Source organism: Rhyacophila brunnea, unplaced genomic scaffold (assembly GCF_057557595.1).
Source record: "Rhyacophila brunnea isolate RB1 unplaced genomic scaffold, BYU_Rbru_1.0 scaffold_24, whole genome shotgun sequence".
In the NCBI taxonomy this organism is placed as follows: Eukaryota; Metazoa; Arthropoda; class Insecta; order Trichoptera; family Rhyacophilidae; genus Rhyacophila; species Rhyacophila brunnea.
In genome coordinates this window covers 7,124,163-7,137,583 of record NW_028232904.1, presented here as the reverse complement: position 1 = coordinate 7,137,583, position 13,421 = coordinate 7,124,163, and the positions used below count along the sequence as shown (strand labels likewise).

The following is a 13,421-nucleotide window of genomic DNA, read 5'->3' as shown; positions in this document are numbered from 1 at the left end:
TTGAAAAAAATCACAAGATGGCGCGCAGATCGCGACAAACAGAAAAATCGCGAGCACGCCGATTTCGTACGGAAAAAATAAATTATTCAAAATGTAACCATATAGATTAGTTAGTTTTAATATAAACTTAAATAAACTCGCCGTTTTCCATCACAATTCCGGTGTCTTAATTATCCACCTTCATCCCAAATACAGACGATAAAAAAAGAAAACAAACCACAAAGTGACAGTTGAGAAATTCTCTTACCAAAATGGAGGGAAGTGATACTACGTGCAGCAATATATTAAGTTACATTATGTTTTGTGAACGACAACCAAATCATATCGACCTATTCGACGTATTGCAGTCGAGACTAGTTTGTATGTGCGACCGGGCTAAGACTCTCAAACCGATCATCTACTTTGATCACTCCAAGATCGTGAAATTTCATTTTGTCATTTTGTATCGTTCCCCGGAGTCGTTTGTCAAAGACCAAGCCATGCATTGACGCCGAACACTCCTCGGATTTGCCTGTCGAATAAGTGAATGACTTTTAATACCTACTTCGGTAACATGGTCCCAATGATGGTAGCCTTTCCAGTGAGCTAGGCGTCCGCATGGCATGGCTTGGCTGCGTTCACTGAACCCTTGTATGGAGTGGCATCAGACGAATCTGAGATCCGGTATGTGAGCTGTATGGCAGAATTAATGTACCTAATATATGCGGAAAATTTAGCTGAACCAAGGAAAGTATGTGCTCGCCCTTTGCTCTGAAGCTGAAACGTGACACTAAGCCGGCTCTCACATCAAAACTCGTCCGCCTATAACATGTCGAATACGTCGATGTGACGTCATCGTTATTCACAAAACACACGTTGAGAAATTGAGCTCTGCAGATTGGTCGAATACGACTGTTTCGTTTGAAAAAAAACCCCTTTGTTGACAAGTTGCATGGTTATCGGGCTCCGAGTCGAAGACGCCGGGTCGCATATAAACACCCACGAATTGGTCATTCCTATACCGGCTCACTGATCGCCACATTCAAATATCTATACGTTTCGAAGGCTACGCGCGACTGTCGCTAGGTAGATGTCTTCACAAGCAACACTGGATCGCCGTTCTCGGAAGGTTTGATTTATGGCTGTGCGGCATACGGACGAGTTTAGGTGCGAGAGCCGACTAAGTAGTAAGTATGTTGGGATATCTCTATGATCAACTGTTTATTCCTGTTTTATCTTCACAGATTATCGAAATATCCAATGATCAACAAGTGGCAGGTTTGGACTTGGATCTTAGGAAATGTAGATTACCCTACGAAGTGACTCCGGGCGATCTTGGAAAATCTTATCCGGTAAATATCAATTCACAATAAAAAGTGTTGATTATGAAGGCCCAAGGTACCGTATAAAAGTCGTAAATTAATAATGTTGATTATATTACGGATATATCGCACCGTGAGTGTAAAACCAAGACATGTGCAAATTTTAAAATTTCGAGATTAAATGCGAAACAACTGCAAAAGTTGTGAACTTGATAATGTAAAAGTGAAGTAACTGAAAGTACATGCAATATAATGTAAATGAAAACCAAATATTATGGTTTTTTTTAGAAACTCTATTTGTCCCAACAAAACGAAGATGTCTTCAGATCCTAATATCTCCAAAATATGTCTTTTACACATGTCTTGGTTTTACACTCACGGTGCGATATGCTTGATCAATTTGTATACATTGTAGGCAGGGAAAATTGTTGGATCTCCACGAAATTTAGCGAAATTTTCCTGTATCCAGGGATAGTCGCTATTTGGTCAATTGAAAAAAAATTTGCCCAAAAGGTAATTTGTACGAATTTTAAAATTACGTAACATTTATTTGAGATGCAAAATGTATTTAAAAATAATGATGTGTTACTGTGTTACAGAATAAAATAGGAAAAGGACATCAATAATTCTAAACGAATATTTGATTATAATTGAGTTTGGTACATAATTACTTATGTACAATATATACATTTTGAGCGCTTCTTGTACTTACTCATATTTTAATATAATTTGTATATGTATTATACAGACAAAATACATAACAATAAATTTTACATACCTACCTATATTAAAAATTCGTACAAAGAGTTGATCAATGAAAATTCCATTCGGCCTTTTGTAAATCTACCTAATGGTATCCGTCAAATTTCTTTCGGGCAAATTGAGCACTACATATCATAAAAAAAAAAAAAAATCGTGTCACTGATTAATTATATTTTCAGGTATACAGCTATTCCACGTGTGTTATCACGTGTGAAACTGAATTCATGTTTGAGAAGTGCAAATGTGTCAGCCACCTAAGGGACATCATATGTAAGTATGTAAAGAAGATTTTTATAATAATAAAATGCAAAATAAAAACATTTTTTTATTGTTTTCTAATATTAAAAAAATGAATATTGCTGCCAAGTTCAAACAATTCCATGTGCCGATAGAATTCCGACAGGAATGATTACAATTCCTCTGATTACATGCAAACTGTTCGTGTCCGCTTCGCAGTATCACAGTTCACCGTAACCAGTTGTACCGCAAACAGATGGCCGTATATCATTACGATCAACAATTTACGTATTGTGCGTGGAGCATTAAACGAGAACCTACTTGATAAACTACTTTTGAATCATTCAAAATTCTATCGAAGTATATACGATAAGATTATATTTCCTTTGCTTGTCTACCAATTTTCTTCTATCTTTCCCTTGTATTCCGGTTGTTTTTATTATCAATACTATACGGCCATCTGTTTTGTATGCAACAACTCGAGATAAACTGTGTATGTACCATTTCCAGATACTGTATCCTCTTCCAGACGTGCAATCCCCACGTCCAGATAATCTGGACTTTGATCATATGAATCAACATCTGACCTGCGGTTAAAACCACTGGTGGGATGCTCAACTTCCACACACGTCCTGTCGCGTAGTAAGACATATTGGGCCCTTTCCAAAAATCATTCAAGGGACATGGCCCATTATAGTCAGGCCGTGACACGAAACTATTTGATGATAGTTTTAGTTATTGCTCATACCTACTTCGAATGTAAAATGGTAAAATGTTTGTAGAAAATTATGTGTGTTGCATATTGCAGTAAATGATAATAATTTTAACGAAATATACAATCGAAAATCCTAGTTATTTTGCACACATGACGAAACCGCAATCTATTCGAAGATAATAAATAACTAGAACTACCATCGTAATTCGCAATACAGTGTCACGGCCTGAATATTTTTTGCTTTGGTTTACAAGTTTACACATAAGATAATATCTTCTTCTTCTTCTTCCACGGCGCTACATCCCGGGGTGGGATTTGGCCTCCTCCACAAACGCTCTCCACTCACTCCGGTCTCTCGCCACACTTCTCCAGTTACCGGGTCTTCCTATATGAACCCAGTCCACTTCTACGGCATCAGCCCATCTCCTTCTTGGACGGCCTCTGGGTCTCTTCCGTTGGGCTAGCCACTTCGTCATGATCCTTGGCGCTCTAACTTCAGGCATTCTCTCCACATGTCCCGCCCATCGTAGTCTTTGGGACTTACAGTATCTTATGATTTTTTGCTGTTCAATCAGCTCTTCCAACTCGTGTATTCTGTAGTTCCCATTTTCCAACGTGGGTCCAAAGATTTTTCAGAGTATTTTGCGCTCGAAGACAGCTAAAAGTCTCACAGCCATACGTGACCACTGGCCTTATAATTGTTTATGACATATGATAATATATGCCACAAATTATTTTCACATATAAATAGAATATACGTATTATTATGTCATATATACGAATCTATTGATGGTGTTTACACGTGGTCAAAAAACTAAATCAATGTATGCAGTCATATACCTTACACACAGAACAGATTAATAAATATAATTCAGATAAGCTATATCTCAATACACTACATTTTGAAGCAGGGTTTTGAATGTGTGAGTGCTCTACGAAAATTAAACAAACATTATCGACATGAAATTAGTGTGTGTTGCAACCTTCAAATACACCAATATTGAATGAGCGTCAGTGCATAAACCGAGAGCAGTTGTCAGAACGAAGAACAAGCTTAGATTAACGTATTATTGACACGTGTTTAAGTTTATCCCATATTCTTCCACGCTCGAGATCGGTTTCCTGTTACTTCACACCCGTTAAGTATTTCAGATCCCATTAATTCTGTATTCTCTGACCTTACATAGCAGTTTATGGTATATGTCAGCCATTAATATGGTATCCAGCATGTTTTTAGTATGTGTTAGTGTGTTATGACAACATAACGGCGTTTTCAAGACACTATAGCGGAATATACATAATTTGAAAACATCTCATGCATATACACACTAGAAAAAATCATTTTGAAAAAAAATACGATACCCAACGGGACTTGAACCTGTATATACTGGATTCGAGCCAGTCAGCTTTACCAATTAAACTACGGGCTCCTTAGATAATTACGACGATTTTAACTAGTAGTTGTTACATGAAATGTTTATCGAATTGCGTTTTAAGGTTATAGGTATCAATTAATTCCTTAATTACCTACTAACCGACCACGGATTACTCCATTATTTAATTTTTATAACGTAATATATATTTTAAACTTGCTAATAATTTTAATAAACCATTTCTTTTATTCAAGGAATAAGACACAAGATTCTATATACTGAATAAACATAATTTGAAGACATCTCATGCATATACAAACTAGAAAAAATCGTTTCGTCAAAAAATATAACACCCGACGGGGTTGAACCTGTACCTGCTGGATTCAGTGCCATGTCTGCTTTTTTAACGGCCCTCCCCCATTGTTTCTAAAAATAATTTTAATATTTTACTCTCCGAGTTGCCAGACTTCGTCCGTCGATCACCATGCAAATTCGATTTGACATTTAATACGCGATCATTCGGACCGAAAAAAAATCTGTAATTGTTTTAAACATTTTCATTGATTAATTTGTTAAGTTTACACATTAGAAAATGAGAGATTTATCAATTATTTTTTTATTTGTATTTATGAAATTCATAAAAAAACCTAAAACTTGTGTTGTTTTGGCTACTATATTATTTTATGCACGTCTACATATAAATAACACAAAATTATAGGATTATCGGAAGACATTACGATAATCGCAACTTTTGAATTTTTGGCAGCTCGACTTTTTTATTCGTTCGTTGATCAGTAGCAGAGCATAGACAAATCGGACGATTTATTGTCCTCGGACTTTTGGCTCGCCATTTGTCACTAATAACAAAATGTTTGATTTTTTCTTTCAGATAAAGACGTATTTTGCAACTACAGCGGTCTAGCATGCCTTTATGAAATTTGTAAGTAACCGTCAGTGGCGTAACCAGGAATTTTTGAAGGGGGTTGTTTGGGCTCGACGACTTTTGCTACTAGCTAATTCTAATTGGTGTAATTGTCAACTAATTAAGTTTCCATGACTTAAGTATTATCAATTAGGGATATTCGATTCATGCAAACATATTATCATATCTTGAATATCGAATAGCAATAGAGCTAGAGCTAAAGTGCACTCAATAATTATAGCAGTATCAAATCGGGAGACAATTTTCGTAATGCTATTAAAAATAAACACCAAATATTTATTCATAAACTTCTTAAAAAAATATGATATTGGTAATCACTGTAAAAAAAATATATTCACTATTGAAATTAACGAAATAGTATTTATTTGAATGAATTATGGATTCTCCATTGTACATAATTCCCATAAAATATTGTTGTGTATCTAGATAGGTACCTACGATTAGTCATAAAATAAACTACAATCTTGTTTCTGCGCATCTATTCTATACACAATGCTGCTATCGGCAGCTATCGTGGGTAGTGTGTCTAAGCAGATGAAATGGCAATGGGCTGGAAGAACTTGAGGCCGAGAAGAGTAGAGACCTTCATCCAGTAATTTTAGTAAAAAAAAAACAATATTTATGAAATTAATAATATCTATGACATCGCAAAATAATAATAATTGTGACCTGAGACGTCAGTAAAATAACAGGATTTTGGAGAATAATAATGCAATTATTGGCAATTTTGCAGTATAATTTGAATAATATAAAACATTTACATATATCAAGAACGTAAATAAAATAATTATTTTAAAAATGATTTTCTAGCTGAGGATAGAAAGAAACTGACAATGGAAGAGAGCAAGAGTCTATGTGAACACTGTTTGCCATCATGTGAAGAAGTGGAACTCACACAAGTCCATTTGAAGGACATCGAGTAAGAATAATAATTATATTTTCTATTTTAGATATCTATAGGCTCCAGGCGCTAATACAGAAAAGTGGTATTTGGGGTGGGGGGGTCCATTTTGAAAAAATATCCATTTTATTCTGTACTGATTTTAATGCGGTTAAGATAATCTAACAGGTGCCACTGACTTCCACATTTACAGCTTCTCGTTGAACCAACCGCAAAATACCGCGCTTTTCCGGAAACATTACCCATAGCCTGACACTCCGCACTTCTATTCTAGCGATCAACAACTGGCATACGGGTATTCAGCTACGAATTAATACGAGCTGTTGCATACACAGGCGATTATAATGTCATAATTATTAGGGCCGTTAGTGGCCGTTTGTATCGTCCGCGCTGTCTTGTACGTTAGAGATTCCGCATCAAAATATTAAAGCAAACATTGGATGCCCCAGATAGTTGCACTAATAATGTATCAGTGTCACGGGCCTCGCAGTGGCCACAGGTCTTGCGTGTCGTAAAATACCGAGAGGAGTGGGGCCAACCCGTTCATAAGCTGTTCGACAGCCAAATCGTCCGGGGCACGATCCTCAGTGATGAGGTACCTACTGACGAAGAAGTTATAGTTTTTTTCTTTCATGTTTTGAGGGGTCCGAACACTAACACCCCCCTTCCCCCTTGTGTGAGCGCCTGATAAACTAGATAGGACAAATTCTACGTATAACATAGAATGATGGGCATCTAATTTGGGCACTAGGACAACTGGACGCTAGGACAAGTGGGCGCCGCACTGTTAAATAAAATAACGTTCATTAAGTCAATAAATAGACGTTTGTTACGATACAGAATGCACATAATGATACAGAAAGTAGACGAGGAAGTTTAATAAGTTTATATCTACTACTTAGTAGTTTTAATCCATTTTGCTCTAAATATTATGTTTTTTTTATGCTTGATGCTTCATATAAAAGTAAAAGAAATCTTTTCTAATTGGAACTTACACATATGCATAATTAAATCATTTCTTACGTGTGCATATAGCGTCGTGGGTCTCAGGTTCGAATCTTCAGAAACTTCAACTGATTCTCCATATTTTATAATTCATAACGGAGATAAAAGATTTGTGTGTATTGTATGATACAAAGTTCACTTGCAATCAGCATATTCTTAACATCAGTACTAGATCTAGCAAAATGCTTGGTTTTGTTATGAGGGCTTCAAAACCGAGTGCTACGTACATTATACGTATCATTTGTGTTGAGTATTCTTGAATATGCCAGCATTATTTGGAGTCCTAATAGGTCCATCCACACAATTAAGTTGGATCGAGTCCACAATAGATTTCTTAGATTTCTCTACTTAAGAACATACGGGTTCTTTCCTTATGATAATGACAATAAAATGAATTTCCCGACTCGTTTTCTTCAGGGTATGCTATCAATGCAATCCCTGTCTACCCGAAGTGATTGTTCTTTTAAAGCATTTCTTTTTACTTCTTCGTGGGTTCATTTACAATCCGTATATACTGGCAAATATTAATTTTCATGTTCCCACCAATGTCACTCGTAGCTCCACGGTCTTCAAGATACCCCGTCGCAGGACAGATGTTATGTTTCATGATGCTGTGTATCGTGCAATTAGCTTATTTGATGGCACCATAAAGATTGATTTGTTTTTTATTAACTATATAATGTTTGTGGACGTATTAAATAGGTTAAATTTATAATTGTATAAATTATCATATTTCATTAATATATACACATGCTGTCTTTTTATTGTTATTTGTAATTAAGATATTTTTATACATTTGTATTTATTATGTATTATGGCGCATTGGCCAATAGCTGTAATGCCGTAATACTCTTTTTATAAATAAATAAAAATAAAATAAATAAGTCAAAATTGACATATTGTCAAATAGTGTACCCTTGTACTGAGACAGCGACATATTGTTTTTCAACTTGTGTATGAGTCAGAGTATGGAATATGGACACATTAGGTTGAGCAAGTGGCTGACATCCATTTCTCGTAAAAACAAAAATCTGTTAATACAAACCTCCACTCTATGGAGGCCCATATGATCTTATTAGGATCGGACATATATATTTTGGAAGGATATATTTTTTAAGTAGATATAATTCACGAACGTCCATTTATTTTCGAATTTCATTCGATTGCGTAGCGCCCAGTTGTCCCAGCGCCGAATCGCCTATATCCCTAATTCGTTATTAGGTACATAATATTATTATTATACATAAATGATGAAACTCAGAATACCTACATCGAAATTGGTAGTCATCAGTAAAATGATACTCTTGTAACTGAAATGCAGTGACGTCCCGTGGGCATGGCCCCCACATCCTGAAGCGGGCCCCCAGGCCACGATATTTGATGGGCCCCCAACCTATCGCTAAGGTTATGGGAAGTGTAATGTTCTATAGTAGTGTTTCCCAAATGATATTCCGCAAAATTCCGTGTATTTTTTATGCATTCGGTATACTTTTACCGATTTTTGGTATTTTAAATAAATCAGCTTGAATAATTGTTGGCACTCAGCATCGTATTATGAAGCACGGATCGTGACCCTTTTTTGTGATAGCCAAGTTACATATTGTGACCCTTCGCCAAAATAATCATTTTTATTAGTCATGAAACACACTAAAATTAATTATAAAATAAAATTCTATCCGTCTTATAGCACCGCAGGCGACTTTTTTTTACTATTAGAGCTTATAAATTTAGTGTTTATCTCACTTAACTGGTTGACCTGCTACGCCGGGCCCCTTTTAAGCCCGGGCCCCCAGGCTAGAGCCCTGTCAGCCCCCCCTTTGTGGGGGCCATACCCGTGGGGGTAGGCAGATTGAGCGTCGCCTGGGGGCGGCAGATACTCGAAGGGCGGCAAATCGAGGAGAATCATTTGAAATATATAAAAATAGCTAAAATTATTTTGTTGACATGTTGTATAATAATAGCGTAGTGAAAATGATAAATCTAATAATCTATGTATTGCCAAATGTTACAAACAAATTTGTGTCTGGTGATTTGGGTGTCTAACATAATTACCTACCTATTATAATATTATATTTATTCGCTTTTTATATCTAAATTTAATGTTATATATTTTAGTGGTATTTATTTTGTTAGTAATCTATCCATACAACTTATTTCTTAGATATTGGAGTAATGAAAGGATGATGAAAAATACTGTTTAAAAAAATGGGGCGGCATTGTGGCGCTGGCTAGGGGCGGCATTTTGTATAGGGACGTCACTGCTGAAATGACAATTATTTACTAAATATGTATAATACTTTTCTAGGGCACCGGAAAAGGATGACAAACGTGTCAGAATAGAAATGCTAAATGTTCCCAATATTCAATATCGAAGAAATGTCGTCAGAACGCAGATGGATTTGGTTGGTGAGTATACTTCCTCGACTGTAATTCAATATCTGACTGTCAAGAACTCTTGGAAATTATCCAGTTTCGTATACTCACTCGACATACGAAAAATTGTGATAGGTACATTTCACGTGGGGTCCCGACAAAACCGCTCGAACCAAAACCACCCGGACATTACCGCCCAGACATTGCCGCCAAAAGAATTTAAATATGAGACAATTTATATTTTTACATAATATTATGTTTTAGATAAGTATGAATAATCTTTCATTAAAATGGCAGAGATTCTGATACTTACATAGATCACTGTAATAAGAGAAAACACAAGGAAAACTTGCTTTTTGCTTGAATGAAGACGTAGACATTCTTATTTATCCACAATTCTTGGGTTCACACTATAATACTCGCTAATACTTTGATTTCTTTAAATACAACAAAATCATAGTGAAACAGAAGTAAACATTAAACACACATTTTTTTAAAATATAGTCAATTTTAAAAACTACACAAAACAGTTTTGACAAAATGTAGAATATATCAGGGGCGAAGAATGTTTTAAAAAGAAAAATTGGTGGGAAAATCATTTGGCACTCATAATTTGCGCCATCCATCTGAAGGAAGTTGTTTCTCACACTCTTCAACAAGTCCAAATACTACGAATTTTCCCATGTCATCTTCCTCAAGCGTGAAGCCAAAAATTAGAGTGCTCGGCACAGTCAAACTCATAATTTCATCCAACTCGTAGACTTTCAGGATCCTTTCCACATCCAGCACCACACTTCAAATAGTATTTCACCAATACGTCTAGTTGCTGTCTCTCCCTTGACGTTAAAGTCCTAGGATCAAAAGGATCTCCTATATATTATTATCCTAAGAGATTTTGGAAAATACGTCAACTTTTTTATTTAAACACCGTTTTGTTGATTATTAAAGGAATTCACTTCAATTTTTAGAGTCCCGAATCTACTTCCATTTGAATCGGGCACAAATTTGATATAACTCGACACTATCACAGATAATATCGTTTTTAAATCGCGTTTTACATCCGTCACCATACATTTTCGCATCTTGCTAGCCATCTACGGCAAATTGATTATATTGTCACTTAATACTTTTTATATAATCAATATTGCAAAATATCTAAATTAATATTCCACAAAATTATTCAAATCTGTAAGTAGCACATTGGCGTACGAAGAAATTTAACAAAAAATAAATGGATATTTCCTCACTAATTATTACGAAAATATAATCTAAAACCATGTCACTGCTTTTTATCTGTCAAACTAAAAGACTTAGATTGTCATTTGTTTTCATTCGCAAAACAAGTTCATTTGACGTATCAGATTTCAAATTTAGAATTTGCAGGAATAAGTAATCGAAAAAATGTGACATTTCTATTAGCACCCATAAATAATCAATTTCAATCAAGACATTTATTGTAAGATGAAGATAATTTTAATAATTCCATCAATAAATTGAATAATTTCAGACTTAATAAATAAGAAACTAGATTATATAGGTACATATTACGCTCTTCTCAATATTATAGTAAGTCGACTGTGATCTGACAATAGTATCTATCTGCAGTTTTGGCAAATTCTAGGTTATTGGTGTATTTTGTACAAAATGGTGACGGATCGAATGGAAATATTGTTCTACAAAAAAAATCCTAAAATGCTCAAATTTGACGTGGAAAATAGTGTATATCTGCATCGAAGTGTCTAGAAACTAAAAAGAAATATTATCTATCTGCGTGATTTATTTTATTATGACATTACAATTTTCATACATCTTTAAATGACTGTTTTAGTACTAATATTAAATCATTTCACTTGAAAAATAAAAATAATACTGATACCGACAAAAACAGTTTTTTGAACCCCCTGAAAAATTGACTATAAATGTCAGATAGATACCATTGTCAGATCAACGTCGAAGTATCACACACTTCCATATAAAATAGATAGGTAGTTATCGTGATTCAGTAATAATTGTATTATTTTTACATTTCGTTGGTAAATGAAATTCATGTGACGTTTAATACAAGTAATTAAACATTAATAATGTTTAGGTATATATTTTATAATAATAATTACATATAAAGTTACAGTAACCTTTCTTCTTCTTCTTTTATATCATTAGTAACTATTAATATTAATAAAAATTAAATTGCAATAATGTTTCTTTTGATAATGATATTATGCATGTTGTTTGCTATTTCATCTTTTATTTCTTCTAAGTGAAATATATATTTATAGTCAAATATAGTCGATTATGACCTTTATACGACACAATTAGGTACAATAAGTAAGTACCTACCTGTTTCTTTTTCCATTTTTGTACATGATAAAAATAATATTTTTTTTATTTCCCCACAAAGATAATTTGTTAAATAATAATTTTAGCATGTTGAAATTTATTCATTAGTATACGAGTATTAAGACTTACGAATTTTAAAATAAAGTACTTACCATTTTTGCTCTTAAGCAAAGCATATGGACACACCCCTTCAGAGTGGTAATTACGAGTATCTTAAAAGACTTATTATAAGAAATAGTGGGTGCAATCTAAGGTGATCCCATTGAATAAATAAAACGTATTATATCGCAATAATCTAAATGTATGAAAAATAAGACTATCCTGCAGTGGCGATGGGTGGAGGTAGGGTGGATCCACCATAGATAGTACAGACTAAACGTTGTTAGTTATACGTATTTATTTACATTGAACTAAGACTACAATTTACAGATAGTGTTCTCATTCATTCATATTTATTTTAGTTAAACTATAAACATACATTACACGTCATGTTGTTGGTTAGTTTTTTAAATTCAATTAAACCCTGGGAAACCAAGCCATAATACGCATCTGTCTATAAAATATTTAAAATTATGCCATTAAATCATACATCATTTTGGATATTTAATAGATAGAATAATATTTTAACTACTATTGTTTGGTTTAGGCAGGGTTTAATGAATTATAAAAAACTAACCAACAACATGACGTGTGATGTATGTTCTTAGTTTAACGAAAATAAATAAGAATGAATGAGAAAGTGCAATATATAAACATATTAGGTATATTCTATTAAAATGTCAGTAGTAGCGATCGGCGATTGCCAGCTGTTCTGCTAGGCCTATCAGTCTGAAGTGGTGTCAGACGATATTTTAAAGGCCAGACTCCAGAATAGACTACGCATATGACCCCGAATTTATATTGGTAGTGACGACTTGCAAATCGTAAAACTGACAAATCAGCGAAATATCAAACTGTCTGAGGTGAATGAAAATCTATGACGAAGGGAAAATTATGGCGCCGCCTATGCATACTTCACAATTATATTAATATCGAATACCGCCAAGCCGTCTGCAAGACCTAGCGAGACAGACTGGCGAGAGCCAGCTGGCTCAGCTAGTAATAATATAATATTGATGTTTATTACAGACCACTAATCCTTTGTAACGTGCAACAATGACACGAGAAGAAAAATCATTTAAAAAAACAAAAGAATACCTATATGATTTGAAAAAAGAAACTACCCTTTGAGCAGTATTGCCAAATTTAAAACTGTCATAAATACAATATCAATGTATTTTCACTAAAATAATAATATAATCAATTATTGGAAACACAATTGACGCATTTCAGCCGTTTTGTTAAAGCGTTTACTGATCTAAATCTATGGCATTTAAGATACTTACATTGTTTTTTACCATAATTTTGAATTTAAGTAAAATAACAATTTTCTAATCGATGCGTGAAAAATTCAATTACTGGAATCTGGCGATAC

General features: G+C 34.3%; 1 protein-coding gene across 1 annotated transcript in view; it reads left to right on the top strand.

Annotated features, from left to right (window-relative positions):
• LOC147068975 (pickpocket protein 28-like) overlaps window positions 1-13,083 on the top strand; it is a 34,818-nt gene extending 21,735 nt beyond the window's left edge. Inside the window, exons 7-13 of the mRNA XM_085951583.1 lie at window positions 1,224-1,331; window positions 2,243-2,333; window positions 5,278-5,328; window positions 6,142-6,250; window positions 7,826-7,832; window positions 9,556-9,643; window positions 13,076-13,083. Coding sequence (XP_085807709.1) covers window positions 1,224-1,331; window positions 2,243-2,333; window positions 5,278-5,328; window positions 6,142-6,250; window positions 7,826-7,832; window positions 9,556-9,643; window positions 13,076-13,083 — 462 coding nt within the window. The remainder of the gene's footprint in view (window positions 1-1,223; window positions 1,332-2,242; window positions 2,334-5,277; window positions 5,329-6,141; window positions 6,251-7,825; window positions 7,833-9,555; window positions 9,644-13,075) is intronic.
• The last annotated feature ends 338 nt before the right edge of the window (window positions 13,084-13,421 follow it).